Source organism: Prionailurus viverrinus, chromosome B2 (assembly GCF_022837055.1).
Source record: "Prionailurus viverrinus isolate Anna chromosome B2, UM_Priviv_1.0, whole genome shotgun sequence".
In the NCBI taxonomy this organism is placed as follows: Eukaryota; Metazoa; Chordata; class Mammalia; order Carnivora; family Felidae; genus Prionailurus; species Prionailurus viverrinus.
In genome coordinates, this window is record NC_062565.1 from 100,536,276 (window position 1) to 100,559,632 (window position 23,357).

General features: G+C 39.4%; 1 protein-coding gene and 1 long non-coding RNA gene across 2 annotated transcripts in view; one reads left to right on the forward strand and one right to left on the reverse strand.

Moving 5' to 3' along the window:
- The window catches only part of SLC16A10 (solute carrier family 16 member 10), a 115,260-nt gene extending 101,433 nt beyond the window's left edge, over window positions 1–13,827 (forward strand). Inside the window, exons 4-6 of the mRNA XM_047860456.1 lie at window positions 2,046–2,189; window positions 10,188–10,416; window positions 13,208–13,827. Coding sequence (XP_047716412.1) covers window positions 2,046–2,189; window positions 10,188–10,416; window positions 13,208–13,440 — 606 coding nt within the window. The 3' untranslated portion in view covers window positions 13,441–13,827. The remainder of the gene's footprint in view (window positions 1–2,045; window positions 2,190–10,187; window positions 10,417–13,207) is intronic.
- LOC125166569 (uncharacterized) overlaps window positions 1–23,357 on the reverse strand; it is a 65,221-nt gene that overhangs the window by 21,974 nt on the left and 19,890 nt on the right. Inside the window, exon 2 of the long non-coding RNA XR_007152466.1 lies at window positions 2,010–2,163. This is a non-coding gene — a long non-coding RNA (uncharacterized LOC125166569). The remainder of the gene's footprint in view (window positions 1–2,009; window positions 2,164–23,357) is intronic.

Genomic DNA, 23,357 nt, shown 5'->3' on the forward strand with positions numbered 1-23,357 from the left:
GTAATAAAGGCACAAAGACGACTGGTGACAGGTTATGAAGGGCTTTTAATACCAAACCGAATATAAATGTCAGTGGTGAGTAACTAATGGATGAGGGATTGATCAGATTAAAGTCCTATTTAGGAGAATTATTCCGGAGCAGTGCGGAAATAGAGAAGTTAGGGAGGAGAGTTACCAGTTTGGGAAGGGAAAAGACAGAGTGATGGTGTTGGCATATCCAAGTGGGCCTAAAAATGTGAAATGGAAGTCTCTTAAGAAGACGTCATCCCTACAGGCTACTAGGAACACTTGGGAATCAATGGGCCATTGAGTTTGCTGGGTAATTTGCTTTGCAGGCTTCTAGAATTCAGGCCAAAGTTTGGTATAGGGAACGGCAAGTCTGATTGTTTGAAACAACTGTTGGGGTTAGTTAAAACATCTCTGCGATTGCAGAGAAAACAGTGGGAGTAGAGACATGCTTTTTTTCCTTGTGAGCACAGATAAATGATCATTGAGAAAAGGGATAAGATAAGATCCCTAAGATAGGGATGAAACTTGGGGCTGTGGGAGCAAAGCTTATGTTAGTGGGTGCTGAGTTGCTGTGTATTTTTCTTTCACCCAGTATAACAACTGCCTGGCCACACTTCCTTTTAAAACATAGTCAGGTTGTTGTTTTACAGTCATTAAGGACACTGCAAATAGAGGGAAAAGGTCCTTGAAAAAAGATAGGCTAAAATTGGGTGCCTGATGCCTGGGTGGCTCAGTCATTTAACCAACTGATTTTTTTTTTTTTTTTTTTTTAATGTTTATTTATTTTTGAGAGAGACAGAGACAGAAAGAGGGAGACCCAGAATCCAAAGCAGGCTCCAGGCTCTGAGCTGACAGCACAGAGCCTGATGCAGGGCTTGCACTCACGAACCGTGAGATCATGACCTGAGCTGAAGTCGGACACTTAACTGAGCCACCCAGGTCAGGTGCCCCAACCAACTGATTCTTGATTTCAGCCCAGGTCATGATCACATGGTTGGTTGGTTGGTCATGACATCAAGCCCTGTGTCGAGTTCTGCATTGAGCGTGGAGCCTGCCTGGAATTGTCTCTCTCCCTCCCTCCCTGCCCCTCCCCTGCTTGCATGTACACTCTCTCAAAATAAATAAACTTTAAAAGAAGGCTAAAATTAAAATTTTCAGTTATAAATAAGGTCTGAGGATCTAATTACATTGTTGATTATAGTTGGCAACAGGGTATTGTATAACTGAAATTTGCAAGAGAATAGAAAGTGTTCTCACCCCCCTCCCCCAAAAAAGGTAAATACGTTAGGTGATAGATGTGTTAACTAATTTGATGGGGGGGGGGGGATCTTTTTTACAATGGATATGTGTATCAGTGATAGGTTGTATATTTTAAATACTTGAGGTACTGTTGCTATCTCCATTTTACAGACAAGGCAACTGAGGACCTAGAGGTTAAGAAATTACTCAAGGTCACAAGGCTGATAAGGGATGGAACCAAGACTTGAACCCATGCAGTCTAAGAGGCTTTTCTCTTAACCGCTGTGTTAAACTGTGTATCTGTCTGTTCTGATGTCGCACAGATAGGCAAATTCACAGGTAGGGAACCTAACTTCTGCTTTATCCTGGAAGCTCCACTCCAGCTGTTTCAGGGGTGTCAGTTTGGTTCAGGTCCTCCTACAAGAGATAAAACTGCCTTAAATAGCCTGTAAGGAGAACAGATAATTGGGACCTTGAGAGGAGAAGGCCGTATGGTGTGTTCAAAGTATGTTCTCTTCCTTTAGCTAATGGCTCAAGGTTAACTTATAAAATGTACATTCGTCATTTTTTTGAAATAGGACCTCTCCTAACAATTCTTCTTTTGTGCAAGCTAAATCATGTTAGCTTTGTCTTCGTATGTTCTGACGAACAATTATCACAGAAGAAATTGTATAAATATTTGGAATTGGAAGGGGGTGAGAATCCATAACATTGTGGAGACACAAAGGCATTTTGTGTCAAAACTTGTCAGTTTTTCCTACCGTATTTAGTGTTGCTTCTGTCTTGATGGTCCACAGATGAAATATGTGAATGAAAGATTTCAAGATGGAAAAAATAAAGAGGTGGTTCTCATGTGCATTGGCATCACTTCAGGAGTCGGACGGCTGCTCTTTGGCCGGATCGCAGATTATATGCCTGGTGTGAAGAAGGTTTATCTTCAGGTACTTTCTTAAGCTGCTTTTCCCCCAGCAGAATTATCTTTGTCACCTCATGTCTCATTATACGTATGTATGTGTTTGCTTAAATTCTTCCGTAAAAATTACAAATGTTTTCTAGAACCTAACTTCTACCAGCAGTTTTTCAAGGCCAAACTCAGTTATGAATTTTGGGTTTTCAACATGAGAAATTGGCGATCACACAACAAGCTTACTTGTTTTGTCACGGCACTCCACCAAATCGAGATGGTTTTTGCCCACTGCTTTTTCTAAGAAGAATGTTTTATTTCTGGCACAGTTCTCATAGTCATGTGCCTTTTGCACCACCTTGTGAAATTCAGGGGCCTGTTTCTTTTGAACTTTTTTACTGCAGATTGCCTCCTGGGTGTTGAGGGCTGTGCACTACGCAAATGCTAATTCCAAGCTCACACGGACACTCACTTGACAAGCACTTAAATGACTCCTCCGTGCTAGACACTGTGCTAAATGCTGCGGATGAAGCATGAAACATGGTCTGTGCCCTCAGTTAGTCGCTAATGGTCTCATGGGGAGACAGTGTTGCAGCAAAGTGGAATAATGGCTATGCTAGACGGGTGCTAGAAACATAGGCACGGACTATCTGAATCACTAGTGAGGCTCTGAGCAGGCTTCCTGGGCTGGTGTGGTATTAAGAGGTGAGTGGCAGTCAGAAAGAGAAGGAAGATAGAGAAGTGTGTTGCAAGCAGAGGAAACCACATGGGCAAAAAGGTGGAGGTGTGACATAGTATATTATGTCTGCGAAACTGAGTGTTTGAATGGAATAAAGGGAGAGCGATAAACTGACTGGCTGGGGGGGGGGAGGGGGGGGAGAGGCAGGAGCTGGGTTAGGAGAAGGATGACACTATCCTGAAATCTACCAGGAGCCACTAGAGGGTTTTAACCGAGGGAGTGACATGACAGGAGTTGTATCTTATTAAGCTTAATGCAGTGGCTATGAAGGGTGGATGACGTGGGAGGGCAGGAGCTCAGGCAGTCACAAAAGGCTACATGTTGTGCAGCTCTGTTTTGGTGGAGTGGCCAGAATAGGCAGTGCCACGGAGACAGAGTGGATTCCTGGTGGCCCGGGGCTGGCGGGGGTGGGGGGGGGTGCCATGGGGAGTAACTGCTACAGGCTATGGGGGTTCTTCCTGGGGTGATATATTCCAAAGTTAGGCAGTAGTGATAGTTGTACAACTTTGTAAATTCAGTAAAACGTACTGAATTATTTACTTTAAATGGGTGAATTTTATGGTATGTGAATTTATCTCTATCAAGCTGTTATTAAAAACAGCAACAACAACAACAACAACAACAGAGTGGAAGCAGGGGTACTAGCTGGAGACCATTGAAGCAGTCTAAGCAGGAGGAACCAAGGCAGAAACACTGGAATCAAACAGCAGTAAAATAGGGATATGGGAGTAAGAGTTTGATGGAGCCACCAAAGCTGGGTCTGAGATTTGTGGCTCTGGTAACAGAATGGATGGTTGTGCTATTGCGTTTAAGATGAGTCATTTCAGTAAATCGGAGTAAGACGTGGAGTTCACTTTTGCCATGTTAAATTTTTGGTGCTCATGGGAGAGCCATGTTGCGTCTGGAGCTCCTGAGAGAGCCCGAGGGACCTGTGGGACTTCGGCATTTGTGGGCTGTATGGGTAAGCGGAGGACGAGGGATGTGCATGAAGACTGAAGGGAGTGGCTAGCTTAGTGGGAAAGAAGCAGGGCACAGAGTGTTTCAGGGACAGCAGTGGTCAACAGTGTCGGTAGCTAGTGACAGGGCAAGCACATTAAAGGCTAAAAGGCTTTCATTGCATTTAGCAACAGAGTTTCAGTGGCATGGCAGGTGCTAAAGACTGATCATGATTAGCTGAAAAAATGGAAACGTAGACTACTTTGCCCAACACCTTGGCTGTGGGAGGAGAGTGAAGGGGAGCCCGGGGAAGGGGGCAATTTGGGATTGGGGAATTGAGCATGCCAGCTCACTGTATAGATGGGAGGCAGTATTTGAGCTGGGCTTTGAAGTAGAGCTGGGATTTAGGTGCAGGAAAATGATTGGAAAAGGCATTCATTACAGATAAAGAAGCTTCCATTAGATGATCTGAAATCACCCAGCCGCCATTTATTGAGTATTTCCATGTGCCAGACAATGAACTAAGTGCCCCACATGCAATCTCCCTTGTTCCTTGCACCAGCCCTAAGAGGAAAGTATCGTTGTTATTTCCACTCAGAGGTACAAACCCTAAGGAACAGAGGCTGACTCACTGTGGGTGTCTGTGTGGAGGTCCCGGCAGCCAGCTGCAGAAAGGAGTCTGGTCACATAGCAGAAGGGAGAGTAGACAGCTGGTAGAGTGCTACTTTTACAAGTATTTACTGTATTATGATCGTTCCCCCCTTTTTTAGAACCTAACTGTGGGTATTCTTGTGGAACATTTGGTTTTGTTCTCAAGTGTCAAGAGAACCCTCTAATGGACATTCGATGCATTACAGACTTAAAAATCCTTATTTTGAGAAAGAGAGCACACAAGCAGGGAGGGGAGGGGCAAAGAGAGAGAGGGAGAGAGAGAGAGAATCCCAAGTAGGCTCTACGCTGTCAGTGCAGCCACCCAGGCGCCCCTGTATTACAGACTTTCAGCTTCCTTTCATTCATGCAAAGGATTGTGTCTACTGTGCTCCAGCCTAGACCTTGGTGGGGTGATACAAACAACACACACGTGGTCCCTGAGTTCCTGGAGCAATACTGGAGGCAGGAAAAATGAAGAACTCAGGAAGACAGGGAGAGTGACAAGGGAAGAAGTTGGAAAGCTAGGAGGGGCCAGATTATACAGGGCCTTGAAAGTCAAATTGAAGAGATTTTGCTTTAAGTGTTGTGGGTCTTTGTTGGAGAATGAAGTGGTCTGATTTCACATTTTAAGTCACTGTGGTTGTTCTATCTCTGGAGGATAGATTACTGGGGTGGAAGCAATAATCCATTCTCCACAGCAGCATATGCTGAGTCACGAGTGACATGACTGCATTTCAGAGAGCCTGTGAAGGAGAAAAAAGGCCTTCAGTGTGTCCTGCGTGTCCTGTGGCTGCTGGGAGTGCGCTCCTCCTGTGAACACAGTGGCACAGGAGCCAACACAGGCCTTGCCCGTGTGGCTACTGGACTCACTCCTTTGTATCACTCCCCTCCTCTGTCTCTCCTTTTTCCTGGCTTCCCTGCCCACCTGCCAACCATTCGGTGTGGCTTTTGATTCTTGGCTGTTCTCTGCTGTTGCCAGCTCCAGCTGTTTGCTTCCTCCTCTTTCTCTTTCCCTCAATGGATGGCTGCCTTTTGGCCTAGCCTTTAAAAGTTGGAATGCTCCCACTCCTTACCTTGCTGTCGTTGGTGGTGCAGACATGCCCACTGCCTGCTTTTGTCTGTTATAGCCCAACTCCTCCCTGTCTCCTAGCAGCTGGGCACAGATCACACCTCACAGCCTCCCACATGGTCTAATTTCTGGTCACAGGCATCTTGGGTTTGGGAGGCTGCGCAGCAGAAAAGCACACAGGCTCTGGAGACACGAGTTCAGCCCAGTCCTTGCACCAGCCGTGTTCAGAACTGGCAGAGGGCTGTGGTAAGGATTCATGGTGACAACTTATGTAAAGTGCCAGCCCAGAGTGGAGGATTAATGCATCCTTCCTTTTATTGTGTGGTTGGCGAGGGGCAGACAGGGGGAGAATCCCAAGCAGGCTCCAAGCTGCCAGCACAGAGCCCAACGCAGGGCTCGAACTCACGAAACCGTGAGATCATGACCTGAGCCAAAATCAAGAGTCAGATGCTTAACCAACTAAGCAACCCAGGCGTCCCCTTTTTATTTCATCAAATACTGAAGCAAATCCTGATTTGGAACAGATGTTAAGAAAGGAGACTTTGGTTATCCTGAACTAGAGATCTTTGCTTATAGATCACTTAGCTTATAGATACATTTTGCTTAAGAGTTCTGAATTTAAACTCTATCAAGGTCCTGGTTTCCAGGTATTTTCAGCTAACATTTTGTTTTTTAAGTTTATTATTTCTTTTGAGAGAGAGGGACAGAGAGAGAGCACAAGGCGGGGGGGAGGAACAGAGAGAGAGGGAGAGAGAGAGAAAATCCACACTGTCAGCACAGAGCCCAATGTGGGGCTCAGACTCATGAACCGTGAGATCATGACCTGAGCTGAAATCAAGAGTCAGACACTTAACTGAGCCACCCAGGCGCCCCCAGCCTAACAGTTTTAAATGCTGAAGAGATGACTGAATTGCATTATATGGAATTATAATGGTGAAAGGCTTTCTGCTCTGGGTTCCTAGCCAGAGGCCCTGAAAGTCTGGAAACTTTATATTGAATAAATTTGTAGGAGCAACACTTGAACCTAACTCTGGCCAGCTTCATGTCTGCCTCTGAAAATGCCTCCTGCTTATTCAGGTGCAGCTCATTCTTCCTCTTGAGCTATACTTAGATTCCTGAGCAGAACTTAAACTGACATTTCTCCAAGAATGTTCTCTTTGTGATAGAAATAGGGAAGGGTAATATTAAAAAAAAACAATATTTTTTTGTTCTTAAAGTATGTAAACTAACTCAAGCAAGGGGTTATTCTTCTAAAGCCTATAATATTATGACAGAAGGTATTTCCTTGGATGGTTTTAAGAAAACAAAAGCAAGAAATACATCTCAACAGTCAATGCCTTATTAAATTAAATGTCATTGCCAGAGATTAGAGGAGAATTAGGAGCCTCTGAATACCTTATTTAAATCTAACCAGAGTTGCTGTGTTTGAGGAGAGGAAAACAGACTGTAGTAATACTAAATGTATTCATCTTTCAAAATGGGGCATCTACAAATCAATATTTGATGTATGGATCAATATATTTTTTAACAGGTTTAATTTATTTAGCAATCTCTACACCTAACATGGGGCTCAAACTCACGACCCTGAGATCAAGAGTTGCACGCTCTTCTGACTGGGCCAGGCAGGTACCCCTGGATCAGTACTTATTTGGGGAAGTGATGAAGTATGGAACCTCTCATATGAACAGTTTGCAAGCTATTTTCTGAGAAATGCTAAGGAATAAATGTGTAAATTCCTGTGAATTCCATTCTTAAAGAAAAACTGAGAAATTTTACTTTTAAATAAGAATTTCTATTTAAGTTATTAAAATTTAACAGTTTCAAATAATAACTAACAATTACTGCCAAGTAATTAAAAAAGAAGATAATATAGTTTGGATTGAGGAGAACTTGTAGTCAGGTAAAGTATTAAGAAATGATATGGTTCAAATATATAGTAATAAATTCGAAACTCTTAAGTGAATGATTTTTTACAAAACTAACCAAAGAACAAAAATTGCAAGGGGCCAACGATGTATAGAAAAATCAGGATAACCACCGAAAGTAAAGCACCTGGGTCTCATGTTACATAAGTTTGTCCAAGAAAAACATTCATTTATTGAGCACAGTTGACTTTGTGCCAAGTAGTATGCTAGGGTTTCACTAATTCACTCTGGTTCTCTTATCTTGGAAGAGATTTGTACTAAACAAAATAGTAAAAGAATAGGAAACATTCAAAGAAAAGAATATTCTTGAAAGCTAACACATAGCATAGTTACAGTGGCATGGTTGTGAATGTTTGGTCTGTGGCAATGTGGCCCCACAGTGTCCTGAAGTTTTATTGTAGATCCTCTGGAGTTTGTGATAATAGAGATACGTTTCTAAGATTCAAATGACTTTCCATGTTTATCTCCTTTTATGTTTTGCAGGTAGAGTTAAAAAATGTATATACAATTAAGACTATTTAAAGTATGGTTATTTTATCAATAACTCCTGAAATCTTTACCTACTTATGAATTTCAACCCACTTTCTACATTTTGATTTATTTTTAGATCTGTTTGTATAGATGGGAAGCATCAGGAAGCCTTTTTACTGGCTCGAGGTCACAGAATGCTGGAACCTGGTCTTGTTCCTCTGGGCCTTTAGTTCTTTCCAACCTATCAGGCTGCAAGCCCAATAATATCCATGCAAGAAATTCTGTATGTGGTTTCATTGAAGTTGGGGTAGAGACGAAGATGTTTAAGTGGAAAATAAAAAATCAGGAGAATGGGAGATTGTGTTCTTTGGGAAATGTGAGTGCCAGGCTTATTTTTCAACAACCAACTCGGAGTCTTATACTAATCATTATACCATAAAGCCATGTTTTAACCATGAAGAAAAGTTTTCAGTTGCATGGTGTGATGGTGTCGAAAAGAGATCTAACCTGGAGTTTGAAACTTTTTTCAAGAGCATGTTTCTTATTGTGGGGTCAGTGGACCACTTGTATTAAAGTCATCTGGAGAGCTTGGCCAGACTGCTATTCCTGTATCCCTTCACTCAGTCTGCAGCTTCAGGAACTCCTCAGGTAATCCTGATGTGTACTAGGTTGTGAGGGGCTGCCCTGAGGTGAGCTACCGAGCTTGGTACGCTGTAGGTGTGCCTAGTGGGTCCTAGGAAAAACAGGATAGGCAAAGATGGTGATCCAGATGGCTGCTTCATGGTCTTTCCCTCCCCCCCCACCCCCCTGTCATTCAAGGGTATCCTCTAGGAACAGTAGTTCCTTCTGCTCTCTACTACTACCTGTGTAGACCAAGGGTTCCAGGATGGGCACGTTTGGGCGCATTACTACCCCTCTTCCAGAATCACTATCTGCATCTGTAAAATGGGCGCAATATTAGTATCCACTTCATAAAGTTGTTAGGAGATTATTAAAGTGCCTAGAACAGTGCCTGGCATTTAATAAACAATAAATGATAGCTGCTATTATATGCATATTTTTCAAAAGCTTGATGCATTTTGAAACATTTCTTCTGCTGCCTAGTGAATTGTCCAGTTTTAATTCGTTCTTTGCCTAAAGAAAGTTATTGAATTGTTTTCTTCTTTTTTTGTATTCACCATACTTGGAGTATACAACTATGGCAACATCTAGAACACTTGATGTGCACTTGTTTCACGCGTTCATCTCCCCACAGCCCAAGGGTAGGGACCAGGTATTATTCACATAGCACACAGCACAGAGCTACCAAATGGCAGGCAAAATTAAGTGTTTGGTTCTATTAACTACTCTAACCTTAAAATGAAAGTATTCCATGGCTCAAAGTATTTCCAAACCTTAACTCTGGAGGCTTAAATAGGATATACCTATGCTGTATCACCAGAAAACAGTGTTTGAAAGTATCATTTGTTAATCTTATTGATTTACACTGTCAAGTAAAATAGGATTAGAAAATTTAGTTCTTCAATGTTATAGCAGAATAATTTTTTTTCATTGCATGTTATACATATTTCCTATGACCGTCAGAATTTAATTAGAATTTGAATAATCAAAATTCAGTACATATTTGTATAATACCTATCAAATCATAGTTACTTATTTTAATCTCTCACTTGGTCTGAATATCTGGAATATGTCTGGAATATTGGCAGGCAATGTATTCTAAATTATTTAAATATCTAAACCTTACATCATTGCATTCCCCGAATTGGAAGCTTTGTGATCTGATCTGATCTTGCTGGCATATTTTCCTTTTGCAAAGGACTAACACCAGTAGAGTATATATAATTTCAAAATCAGATGTTTGATGAATGCATTTGAGCCAATACTCAAAGAACAGATATTTATTGAGCGCTGACCAGGTGCAAGATTCTTAAACCTTAGAATATCTAGTCCAAAGAGGACTTGTACAGATTCTGACCTCAAAGAACTTACAGGCTGGAGGGGAACGTAAATATGTAAAAATACTTACTTTATTCTTAATGGAAATTTTAAGAAAGTGCTAGGGGAACTTAGGGGAGATGATTATGGGGATTGATTACATAAAATCAAGGTGAATTGGGCCAGGGAGGCAACTCTTCCAGGGAGGAGTCAGTTAATATTCCTAGGCATGCATGTTGCTCAGTATATTGCAACACATACTTTTCCTGAGAGCAGAGTTGACATTGTGGTGGTGTCTTATTCTAGGTACTCTCCTTTTTCTTCATTGGTCTGATGTCCATGATGATTCCTCTGTGTGGTGTCTTTGGGGCCCTCATTGCTGTCTGTCTCATCATGGGTCTCTTCGATGGATGCTTCATTTCCATTATGGCTCCCATTGCCTTTGAGTTAGTTGGTGCCCAGGATGTTTCTCAAGCAATTGGATTTCTACTTGGATTCATGTCTATACCCATGACTGTGGGCCCACCTATTGCAGGTAAATGTAATGGTTCTCCAGTAATTATATGTAAAATATATTATGATTTATCGGTTGGTGGTCTTTTGCTTTTGTATGTGCCTTATTGATAATATTTTTAATAAGACCAGCTGTAAATGGCATGTTGAAAAAGTTTGCTGAGGAGTCTCTCTTATCCTTATTGATAATCTGACACACTCAGTAAAATGTGTAATTGCAATCTTCTGGGCTTTAAGCTTTTACAATTCCTGTATTTCACTTAGTATGTGTTTTGGAGAAATGGGAACATAGTTTCTTTAAAAAAAGAGGTGAAGATTCTAAAAGATTTCTAAATATGTATGCTTTGGGCAAGAGATCGTATCCCCCCTAGAAATAATTAATGAAAAATACCATTTAGTGGAAACAAATGTCCATCAGTGGATGAATGGACAAACAAAATGTGGTGCAGCCATAACGGGATATTATTCGGCCATAAAAAGGAATGAAGTATTGTACCAATACATGCTACCAGGTGATGAACCTTGAGAACATTATGCTAAGTGAAAGAAGCACAAATACAAAAGGTCACATACTGTATGATTTTATTGATATGAAATATCCAGAATAGGTAAATCCACAGAGGCAGAGAGCAGATTGGTGGTTTCCAGGGGCTGGAGGGAAGGGGGAGTAGGGAATAACTGCTTAACAGGTATGGCATTTCCTTCTGGTGTGATAAAAATATCTGGGGACTAGATAGAGGTGGCAGTTATACAACACTGTGAATGTGGTAAGTGCCACAGAAATGGTTAATTTATGTTATGATGCATTTCACCTTTAGAAATCTTCTCAATAGCGTAAAATTGTCTCATGTTCAATATCACTGGGGTGCCAGTGAATTATTAGATTAGAATTTGATAAAATTAGGATAAAATTCAAATGTATTTATTATCGTTGGTGTTTGGCATGTAAGGGGCTCAGAGAAAGTTCATTCTCGTGTCCAGAATCGCACATATCTAGCAACTTTTCCCGCTGGGAACCTAGTCACAAATCAAGCACACAAAGTCACTAAAGGTCACAGTCTCCCTGTAGGAGGAGAACCCTCCAGCCCTTCTTCCCCTGCTTGCAGGTAATAGACTATTCACACTATTTTTACACCTTACAAACGTAGATTTCTAGGGTTTCCAAGTCAAAAGCAGATAATAAGCAGCACTTTGGTAGGAATGGTGTTTGCAACTAGAAATAACTGATAACAGACCAAGAATAAGGAGATAACTGGAAACTTCCTAAGTTGGCAGAACAGCACCCAGCAACTGGCAGCAGAAAGCTCTTGACTCCTCAGGAGCTTCTGACGGATCATAGTATTACAGTCCAAACATGATGACTGGTGTTCATAAGGAAGGAAAGGGTCAGTATATAAGGAATATTCTGACTCAGAAGATAAGAAAATTGTAGATTTAGGTATATTGTATATTTTATGTTTCTATCTAGAATAAATGCACACTTCATGTGTTGGTACTTGACAGATTCTCAGCTGTTTATTTAGAAAAGTCAGATACTCCATACGGTTTGTTCCCTGGACATTTCTGATAACTTAGGTCTTATGGTAAAAGTTACAAAAGTTTAAAAACACTAAGATAGGGGCACCTGGGTGACTCATTTGCTTAAGTGTCCGACTCTTGGTTTTGGCTTGGGTCATGGTCTCGCGGTTTGTGGGTTCAAGCCCCACTGGGTTCTGCATTGACACTGAGGAGCCTGCTTGGGATTCTCTCTCTCTGCCCCTCCCCTGCGTGCGTGTGCGCGCTCTCTCTCTCTCGAAAATAAATAAATAAACGTTAAAAAAAAAACCACTAGGATAACTTTTAAAATCTGGATTTTGTGGGGTGTCTGGCTGGCTCAGTTGGTAGAGTATGTGACTCTTGATCTTGGGGTTATAAGTTCGAGCCCCATGTTGGGTGTAAAGGTTACTTAAAAAATAAAATCTTAAAAAAAATTTTTTTTAATGTTTTTATTTATTTTTGACAGAGAGAGACAGAGCACATGTGGGAGAGGAGTAGAGAGAGCGGGAGGCAGAATCTGAAGCAGGCTCCAGGCTCTAAGCTGTCAGCACAGAGCCCGATGGGGGGCTGGAACTAATGAACTACGAGATCATGACTTGAGCTGAAGTCAGACATTTTACCAACTGAGCCACCCAGGCACCCCAAGAATAAAATCTTTTAAAAAAAACCTGGATTTTGTTAGAGAAATTAGAAATAAGGAGTATTCAAAATAACCGTTTTTAGAAGCAGAGCCCAAGGATCTATTAAAGTGCAAACATATATTCTTATGTTTTACTCCCACGTGCTGATAAATGTATGTAACAGTCTAACTTTTTCATCCTCTTAGATCTATAATTTTTGTTACGATTTCGGATCATAATTTTAAATATAGTTTCATGTTATTTCATAAACAAATAGGCCTAAGAAAGATGTGAAATGTAGACGTTGTAAGGACCATTACACCAAAGGTCAGAATACCCCAAATGGCCTTTGAATGGTTTCGAGAAAGCCAAAGCTTGGTTGCAAATATTTTTTTCCATGTGATAACTTGGTATGAGAACCCATAGGCTTGTAGTCTGTGACGAGATTAAAGATCTAAGATCTTTTCCTTCCTCCTATCAGGAAAGGTTTTTACCTCAGACCCATTTCCTAGGCAATGTCTGATATTTGAGATGGTTGAACTAGTCTCCTGCTGAGATGAAGTTGTTAGCTTAGGAGGAGGCCATCAGTGTGATTGATCCGAGACCCCTAAAAGCCACACTTGGTTCTCTCTTGGTGACAGTTTTTTCCCTTCCCAGGGTTACTTCGTGACAAGCTGGGCTCCTACGATGTGGCATTCTACCTCGCTGGAATTCCTCCCCTTATTGGAGGTGCTGTCCTTTGTTTTATCCCATGGATCCACAGTAAGAAGCAAAGAGAGATTGGTAAAACCACTGGAGGAGAAAAGATGGAGAAAATGTTGGAGAACCAGAACTCTCTGCTGTCAAGCTCACCTGGAATCTTTAAGAAAGAATCTGACTCTGTTATTTAATGTCTTATATACCTCCACCAGACTGGACTTGCTTTCGGAAGTTTAAGCAAGTTTCCCTTTTATATGAATTGCAAATTTCCTATTTTTTTAATTACATCTTAAGAATAGCACAATAATTGGGAAATAGAACCCTTATTACTACAAGAACCATTTCTGCCACAGAATAGCTAGCTGTTTGATATTTCCATGAGTTTGGGGGCAGAGACTATGGTATATGAAAACATGTCTGGAAGTCAAATATTAAGAGAATTGAAGCTATTCCAAAGCAACTTTGGAAACTGTGAATGCTAATAAGCTTATACAAATATTTAAAAATACCTCGGGGCGCCTGGGTGGCTCAGTTGGTTGAGCGTCCGACTTCGTTCGGCTCAGGTCGTGTTCTTGCTGTTCGTGGGTTCAAGCCCCGCATCAGGCTCTGTGCTGACAGCTCGGAGCCTGGAGCCTGCTTCGGATTCTGTGTCTCCCTCTCTCTGCCCCTTCCCTGCTTGCTCTCTCTCTCTCTCTCTCTCTCTCTCTCTCACAAAAATAAATAAATGTTTTTAAAAAATAAAAATAAAAAAAAAATACCTCACGCTATACTGAAAGGGTTGCAATTTGGTTAGGACTGGAAATAACGTTTATCGTCTCACATGGTGTTTTTAGTTCTGGTATCTCCGTTTTAATTTCTTCTGCTATTTGGAAATTTTTACCTTTAAGCCTGGATTCTAGATAATGTCAGACCTACCTAAACCTCAAGTCTATGTTAAAGTTGCTTGCCTGCTGTTAAGTAAGATATGAAATTAAGTTATCCTGACTTGCTTCAGTGTCAAGGGAACTTCTTGGTGCTGATGGTAACACTGTGTTCAGATTCAGTATATGTGAGATGAAAAGGATCCTGTTCATTAGGGCAGAGCAATTTGGAAATCAGGCGCTTCTTCCACTTACTTTTTGTTCTCTTTTGGTTTGCAGTATGTTTTACTCAGGTAGCCAGAAACACCCCAAATTTCTGAAGTTGTTTAAATTTTAACAATAAAGTAAAATAGAACGAATGAAAGAGATTCTGGCAGTTTTAACATAGAATTTTTCTGGCTTCTGACTTTGTTGGCACTAGACTTGACATTTCAGCAGAGTCTTACCGAGCATGTTATCAAGTTGCAGTTTCAGGTGCAAATGGCGAAAAAAATCTTTTAATCATGCAGAAGGTATTTCTGATGGAAATAATTGCTCAAATTGGTTTATAAAATTAATGGGTCTTGAAAGGTTAAAAGCACTTATAAAGAGAAATAACTTCTGTATTTCTCAAACTTTCTGGCAAAAATTTGCACTCATCAGTATTTATCCTAGCATGCTCCCCCATTAACATTCCCAATATTTTTTCTATTTATACAAGAACACTTGTATGAAAGCTATTAAAGTTTTAAGGACCTAAACATTAAAACCGAAGTCATGCCATGACCTATACTCGTCTACAAAAAACTAAGAACAATTTCCTCATCCTGAAACTATACTTTAGTACTACATGTTTCTTATTTATGTCTTTGAAAATTAATAATATGCAAAGTATATTTAATTCCTAAGTATAAATGTGTATTAGAGCTTCCTCAAACGTAGCTTGTTCGCTTGGGAAGAATGCTGTCTTTTTCTAAAGCACCTTCAGGATTCATAGGTTTCTAACTTCTCTGGACGGACAGAAACTTAATCTATTATCTCCCTGCTTTTCTTTTCAGCTTCTATTGTTTCTTTGCCTCTAGCTGAGGATATAGGTACCTGAAGAGCATATGAATTTGTAGTTGTTGACGAGGGTGGGGCAGGGCACACAGGGGGCTGGAGGGAAGTGAGGCAGTTAATTAAACAGCTAGAAAAACCCAAAAGTTCAAAGTAGGAATGCTGAATGCGGAATTTATTTTTAATAGGATTTTAAGTGGTTTTTTTTATTGTGAAGACATCACTTAGCCATTTACTACCTACACATGGTTGCAACTTCCAGTACTTCTGTATTTCATATTTAGGAAACTTGGGTAATTTGTTTTTTGGAAGGTTCTGTTGCTTAAAAGAACAACTATATTTTGACCATACTGCCCTTTCATATTCTTATTTTAAAGCTTTTAGAAAATGACTTAGAAATGATAATGTAAGATTATTGGATTCATTTATTCACACCCAATTACATAAAACATTATTTCCTGATTATTATCAGTACTTTTGAGAACATACAACTAAGATCATCAAACTTGCCATTATAAAAAATTTTTTTTGATAGTTTTAGCATAGACTCCTAAGACTGCCTCACCCCCTTTTTACAGAAAGAATTCTAAAAGAGAAAATTTGCTCTGTAAAGACCTCCAAAATGTTTTCCCTTTCAAAATTTGGCTGATTTTAGAAAGAAAAAAAAGTAACAATCTGATTTGCTCTTGCTTGGTTAGTTTCCATAATAAAAGAGCAAAGTGACTGAAGTATTAATAGTATTTAGTATAGTATTTAGATCTCAGAATTTTTTGTGAACAATATTACACATATGCAGCTTTCAGTCTAATGGAATGAATTAAATGGGATCTATGATACTAAAAGAGCTCCACTATAATAGACTGTTATGGGGAGGTCTGTGCTGTAATAATATAAAGTTAAAAAGTATAAACGATGCTGAATTCTATAAAATGCATATTTCATAACATATGTTGTTTGGTACAAAAAGTTCTAGAAGTCTGAAGTTTAAAGATAAAATGAAAAATACTAATATTCATAAGGATTTGTGTTTTAGACAAGAAATAGTACCATAATCTTTCAAAGTAAATCCTTTGTAGTCTCTGAACAGTGTTACTATTGCCATAAAGTGACTCGATGGGCCTAAATTTTTTGGTTCAATCCAGACACTTTTTTGAGAGGAAAAGAATAGAGTCAGAACTCTGCTTTCTATCTCATCATCCTAATTCTGATAAAACTCAGCAAATTCTCAAATTCAAAGGTTCTGGTATTTAAGGCCAACAACATAAAGGGAGCAACTATTTGCTCCCTTTACAGAGACTCTGGATCAGGTACTATTGCCTATGGATCTTCCAGAAACATTGCAGTTAAATTTTACTGCAGTAGACATTATTAGGATCCATCCATTTCAGTAGTAATAAACCACCCAGATCGATACTTTATTCAAAATTTATAAATTTCTTTGATCCCAGTTAAATTCCTTAGTCTACAGTCCTACGACAAGACTTGTAATATCCACTGGAAATTGCATCATGCTTGCATTAAGCTTCAAATTCTATCCGTAAATAGAAACAAGACTTCATTTGTACTTCCTGATCCATTGTATCTGTTTATACATGTTTGCAGAAGATCCCCTCCCAAGTATGAAGAAAACCTTAACTCTGTTGGCTTCAACTTTCCACACTTTTAAAGTAAATGTACACCTAATTGTAAATAAACATAGGTTTGTCTTTACTTATGGTAATTCTAATCCTTTCAACTGCATTTAAGAATATTTTAATTTGTACCATTGTTATTTACAAACCACTTTATGTCCAAATGACTTTTGTGCTTACGTGAATAGATAACTGAATAGAAAATGCAATTAGGGGTAGGCAACCTCCAGCATGGGTAGCATAAGGGAAGTTCCTGGCCATGCACTTTTCGGCCTTTTTTTTTTTTTAATATTTATCCATTTTTGAGGTGGGGAGGGGACAGAATCTGAAGTGAGCTCCCTGCTGACAAGCAGAGAGCCTGATGTGGGGGTGGGGCTTGAACCCACAGACCTCAAGATCATGACCTGAGCTGAAGTCAGATGCTTAACCAACTGAGCCACCAAGGCACCCCCCTACCCTTTCTTAGGCCTCATTTGTTTACTCTTCCTATTATCTTTATCCTTATCATTCTTTTCCCCTTTACTTCCCTCTTTCAAAAACCTGCTCAAGAGTCCATTGACATCCTTGCTTAGTTCCACTGGCTGTTTAGTTGCACTACTTACTGGTCCCTATGGCTTCACAGGATGAAATCGCATCCAGCTTCACGTCACCTGTCACCTGGTAGAATAGCTTGCTCTCAGCCTTCAACTTAGAGTTCTATTGGTCTATTGGTCTCCATTGAAAAAATTGTTTAATTGTGTGGTTAAAATTTGGGGAGGAAGTGATAGGTGTTATATATTTGGCATCTTTTGTGCTAATATATAAAACTTTATTTAAATGTTTAATGCTTTCAGAGAAAAGATCGTCAAGTTCTCAAATATTTTCAGAGAGCATAATTTTTTACTTTGATTTTCATATTCCATTGAGAGCACATCGTGGAGGATGCTGTGGAATGTAGTGGCCTCTCAGAGACGGCTCCTAATGAAATCTGCTGCAGGCTGATACTTTATGGTAAAGGGTGTTAAATTCCCAGAGTCTAGAGGTACAAGTGGAAAGGATAAGTTAATTAGCTCTAATTTAAAAAATAGGTAAAAAGGGATGCCCTGTAAACAGGGTGGTTCAGTCAGTTAATCTGCCTCTTGGTTTCAGCTCAGGTCATGATCTTGCAGTTCATAGGATTGAGCCCAGCATCAGGTTCTGTGCTGACAGTGCAGAGCCTGCTTGGGATTCTCTCTCTCCCTCTGCCTGCCCCCCACCTCTTTCTCAAAATAAATAAAATAAACTTTAAAAAAAAATGTAAACAATCAGGGGCGCCTGGGTGGCTCCGTTGGTTGAGCGTCCAACTTCAGCTCAGATCACGATCTCACAATTTGTGAGTTCGAGCTCTGTACTGACAGCTCAGAGCCTGGAGCCTGCTTTGGATTCTGTGTCTCCCTCTCTCTCTCTGTTCCTCCCCCACTCACAATCTTTCTCTCTCTCTCTCTCAAAATAAAAACATTAAAACAAATTTTTTAAAATATGTAAACAATTTAAGTTTTAGACTCCTTAGGAAATTTCTAATTGAAAACTTCATCATTGCTGGCATAAACATTAAGGAGCATTTTTTGCATTAGGCTAAAAATTGTTGCTTTTTCCCATGTGTGAAAAGGAGAAGGAAGTGAAACATTATTTTACATTTATATTCTTTTAAAAAAAATTTTTTTAAGTTTTTATTTATTTGAGAAAGAGACCACAAGCAGGGGAGGGGCCAGAGAGAGGTGAGAGAGAGAGAATCCCAAGCAGGCTCCGCACTGTCAGCACAGAGCCCCCCATGGGGCTCGAACCCATGAACTGTGAGATCATGAACTGAGCCGAAATCAGGAGTTGGCCACTTAAACGACTGAGCCACCCAGGCACCCGTACATTTATATTCTTTAATTTGAAAGATAAGTGGTATCTTGGCTAAGAGAAAAATGTATCATCCATGATAATTTGATTAACTCTTAAAAACAAAACTGTGCCTTGTTATTAAAACAGAAGAACAAGTTGGCCATTTGTTAACGGTGATGTGGTAATGTGAAATAAGGACACAGGAGACAAGGAAGGCTGACAATCATTAATTCTGCTCATATTACAGTAACTGAGTTTTGTTGATACTTTGGTGTAAAGGAACTAAAAAGACCATCTAGAGCTGAGTCTGAGACTGGTTCGCGGGGCAAAGAAGAACGAGGAGAGCAACAGAGAGCTCCTGGGCTCACTATAATCTTATAGTCACAGCCATTTTCATCAGTTGATTTGTTGGCAAACACTAACGCTTTGTTTTATAAATACACTATAGAGTGATAGGTTACAGTGTCAAAAATAAAGGGCCAAATGCCCATAGCTAAATGTGAAAACCGCATACAACTTAGAACCACAGTTACTGAACTTACATAAATGTGGACTTGATCAGATGACTTCAGATGACTCCTGAGACAATAAAGACCCAGAAAACAATTTACGTCACATCTCTGAATCACTCAAAGAAACCTTGAAACTTGGGACATAGTTTACTTAGCGTGTCCTTTTTAAAACTGTCAGTTTTGAAAGAGTAAACATTAATCATCTTGACATCTATACACTCAAGGAAATCCTCATGGTTTCTTGACAGGATATAATATAGGAGGCTACCTCATTTACAAAACAGATGATTTCAAATTTTTGTTAGTATGTTAGAAAGACATTGGGAATGAAATCAAACCTTTCTAAGTACTTGATCCTGATGGTCCACCTACCTCAGCTTTCAGTGTCCAACTAAAAGCCCCGCTTAATCAATTCTTGCTTAATCAGAAGGGAGCTAGTGGTGATTCTGAGATCGAAAGGCAAGGGAGTCCAAGTAGTAAAGGGGGCCACGATATCAGTAAAATTTCTTAAGTGCTTTGTTCTGACAAGTGGCTATAAGAAGAACAAAAAAAGGAATATTAACTAATGTGCCCTGTGGATAATCTGAAACAGAAAAACTGGAGAAATTTATAATTGCTATATTATAATGAACACTTACTAAAATGCCTCACTAGTGGCTTTTCAAATTATACTGGCAGCTTGACGATGAACTCTTGTTTTCATTTGTGTTTTCTTTGGCAGGAAAATGGATGATCACTGACAACAGATTATATGCTTGTGCCTTACTTAACCTTACAGCTTACATGTTAAACTCCTGTCAGAGGCACCCCTTTCCTAGTGGAACAGGGACCACTGGAGTTTTTAAAAATGCTGTCATTGAGTGTGGCAACAGTGAAGGAGTTAACTCCCAAGTTCCTAATCTAATTAAAGATGTTTCTAGCCTTTCAGTATGCATGTTGTAAGAAAAGTATTTTGGAGTTGAATGTCACTAACCATGCATATTGTAGGAACTATCAATATAAATTAACATTATAATTAATTCTGTGATAATATTTTGGAGCCTCTGATGTATCACTTTTATTCTTTACCAGATAATACTTTTCAGTATCTGTCCATATTAGAAGAGTCATTCCGTTAAATATCTTAAATGTGGATAAGCACAAAAACATTTTCTATTATGATATTCTCTAAATGTAGTCTTCTGTAGTATGTTCTAATATGCTAGAAAGTTAATGGGTCAAAGTATCTTTCATAATTCAGTCTATATTGGAAGAGTATGTCAGGGACTGAGAGTTCCATGAGTGCTGTTTTTGGATCCCGTACAATGAACACACTATATATTTGGTGCCTTTTTTTCCTACCAAAGAAAGATTAGGTCAAAACTGGTGCTAAATTTCATGTTCCTTTCAAAATTATGTTTTCTTTTTAAATATAACACAATAGGAGAGGTGTAGATCCAGCAGTATTATGCATGTTGTATTTTGTATATACATCTAAGGAAGAAAAACCTCACCTAAAAACCAGTATCTACTTAGAGGTATATGATTTTTGCTAACACATAAGGCTTCCAAGTGTAAAACTGGTACGAAAATAATCACTAAATGAAAACTTAGTAATGAACATAGCCCCCCAAGGTAATAACTTTAAGGAAGAGGTCCCGTACCATGCTATATGTCAGTTATATCTCAGTTAAAAAATACAAAAGTCCCTTATCAATGTTTCTAGCACAAAGTTAGCTATTCAAAGTATTCTGTAACTCTGAGAGGGTACAGAGAAAATTTTATGTATGTTTCATCGTGCATCTATATTTACATATGTACAAAATAGCTTTCTAATAAGCTTATTTTAAGTAGATATTTTTAGCTATTTTTCAGGCTAAAATTCGAGTTTGGGGAGTCATCAATCTCAAAACTTGGACAATGAGTTACATTTAAAAAAATTCTCACTGAAAGTATCATTGTTCGTCTTTCAGATTTAACAAAGAATTGAGTGAGTAAGGACCACATCTGGGTGTCAGCAAACCTCAGATCTATGATTTATTAAGGGTTCTCAGCATTTCATGGTTGTAGCCAATTGTATGACACCCCCCTAAAATTCCACATGGATCTCTGAGTTTTAATGTCTCGTAAGTAGGATTCAGATGAAGTGAGGACAACAGGTTTTTATTTAATCCTGCTGACTTTTGTAGACTGCCTTAACTATGAGCATTTTATAAATGTAAATTAGGAAAATGGTGCACTATAGAAAATTAGGAAGACCATACTAGAGTATACTGGATTCTCTGCTAACTAACGATAACTCCTTTCTACTGTTAACATGAGTTAAATGTGGAGGGGAGAATGGGGACTTGTTCATCAGAAGTCACTGTACGGTGAGATTAAATATCCCTTCAGTAACTTCTGATGTAACTTAATTTATTGTGATTGGAGAACTGTACGTTTTGCAAAGGCACTGCACAATGCTTGATAAATTTGCATTTTGTCAGTTCGTTCTCCGATCGGTTTATTTCAGCCTGAAAGTTGGAGCCACAACAAACAGAACCCTACAATTTTAAGAGACAGCTTGGGTATTTTAAGTATCTCCTCATATAATGTGACATTTTTCATGTCAACTTATTTTAATGTTTATCTCAAAAAGCAATTTTTAAATTATGTGCATGTTTTCAAAGTTAGAAAAACATGCTATATCTTAGACCTCAAAACCAAATTATTCCAAGTGCACACTGTGCACCAGAGCGTGGCTCTGCTTCTCTACCTACACAGGATGCCATTTTTGGCACAGTAGTTGTTTTAAGTGTAGATCACTATGTGAAACGATTATGCTGGATTTGATCAGTATGCAGTATTTTAGCATTTGCCTTTAAAAACTGTTTTTTTTTCTTTTTAAGGAGTATAATTTATAATTGATTTTTTTTTATAATGTGCAATTTCATATAGATAAGCAAATCCTTTTTAATGAAAAGAGCTTTGTAATCATTTGGAGAAGAAAATCATTTACTGTGGAACAATGTGATATTCTCAGTAAATACAATAAAAAAATTCTAGCAAATTTCTTTAAGGCTTTGTGATTATACTTACAGAGTTCCCCGGGGAGATGAGGGAAGGAAAAATTACTGAGGTGAAGGAAACTGTCTGTGTTGAATAAAAGAAAAATAAGCTGTGTGCTTTTTAAGCCCCATACACGTATTCCAAGTGTGTTTGGGTATTGTTATTTCTCCTTGGTAAGCGACACGGATAGAAATAATCCCAAAGCACTGGCTAGTCCCAAAAGTAGTTCTCTTTGACACTCTTTTTTTGTAGTTTGAATTACATTACTGTTTTACTTAAACTGATGAAACGTGTTACATTCAGCTGGTACTTGAGACCCCTGCCTCGCTGACACTTTCAAGGGATGATCCAGAACAGGCTGGCATTTTGGTGGAGACCCACTTAGAGAAAAACCGACTCTGTAGTCAAGGGTTATTTATTGTGTGATGTGCCCTAACTACAAAGCCAATCATTATTTACATTTAACGGCGCTAAAGAGAATGTATACGTTAAACTCGAGAATATGGGATCTGTGATGTATCACTTACTCCAAAATTATTTACATGCCTGCACATAGGTGCCAGAATGTGCAGGCCACTGGAAGCCTTTTGAGAGAACCGTGAGGGACTAGGTATGACAGATTGTTACTGATCTTAAGTAGGATAAAATTCACTCTCCCGGGAAAATAATTTTTACAGAAAACAATTTCTAATGTATATAGAAAACTTCATTTTTCTAGAGGCATAGCTCAAATCAAATAATTACTGTATCCGACTTAGGCTAGAAAGTTCTCAAACCTCCTGCTAATGAACCTAAAACTTTAGATTGAAGAGTTCTTTTTTTAAACTCTGAGTCACCGGTGTCTTCTTGAACCCTTCCAGGGATAGGAAGCTCACTACCCCCCCCCCCCCCCAAATGGTGGTCTCTTCTGTAGCTGGGCCCTTTGCTTCCCACACTCACCCCATTCAGCTTAACCACCTGTCCTTGTCCCCTTGTCCCAGCTTAACCACCTCCCTCGCCACTCTTGTACTTCTGTCAGTTAGTGATTCCAGCAAACGGCCAGTATTTATGGGGAGCAACTTTATTTCCACTCACACCCAAAAGCAACACTTGAAACCTTGTCATCTCTGGAAGTGGCTTCATCTTTGAAGTCTTTTTTTGTTTGTTTCTAATGTTTATTTATTTTTGAGAGAGAGAGAACAAGCAGGGAAGGGGC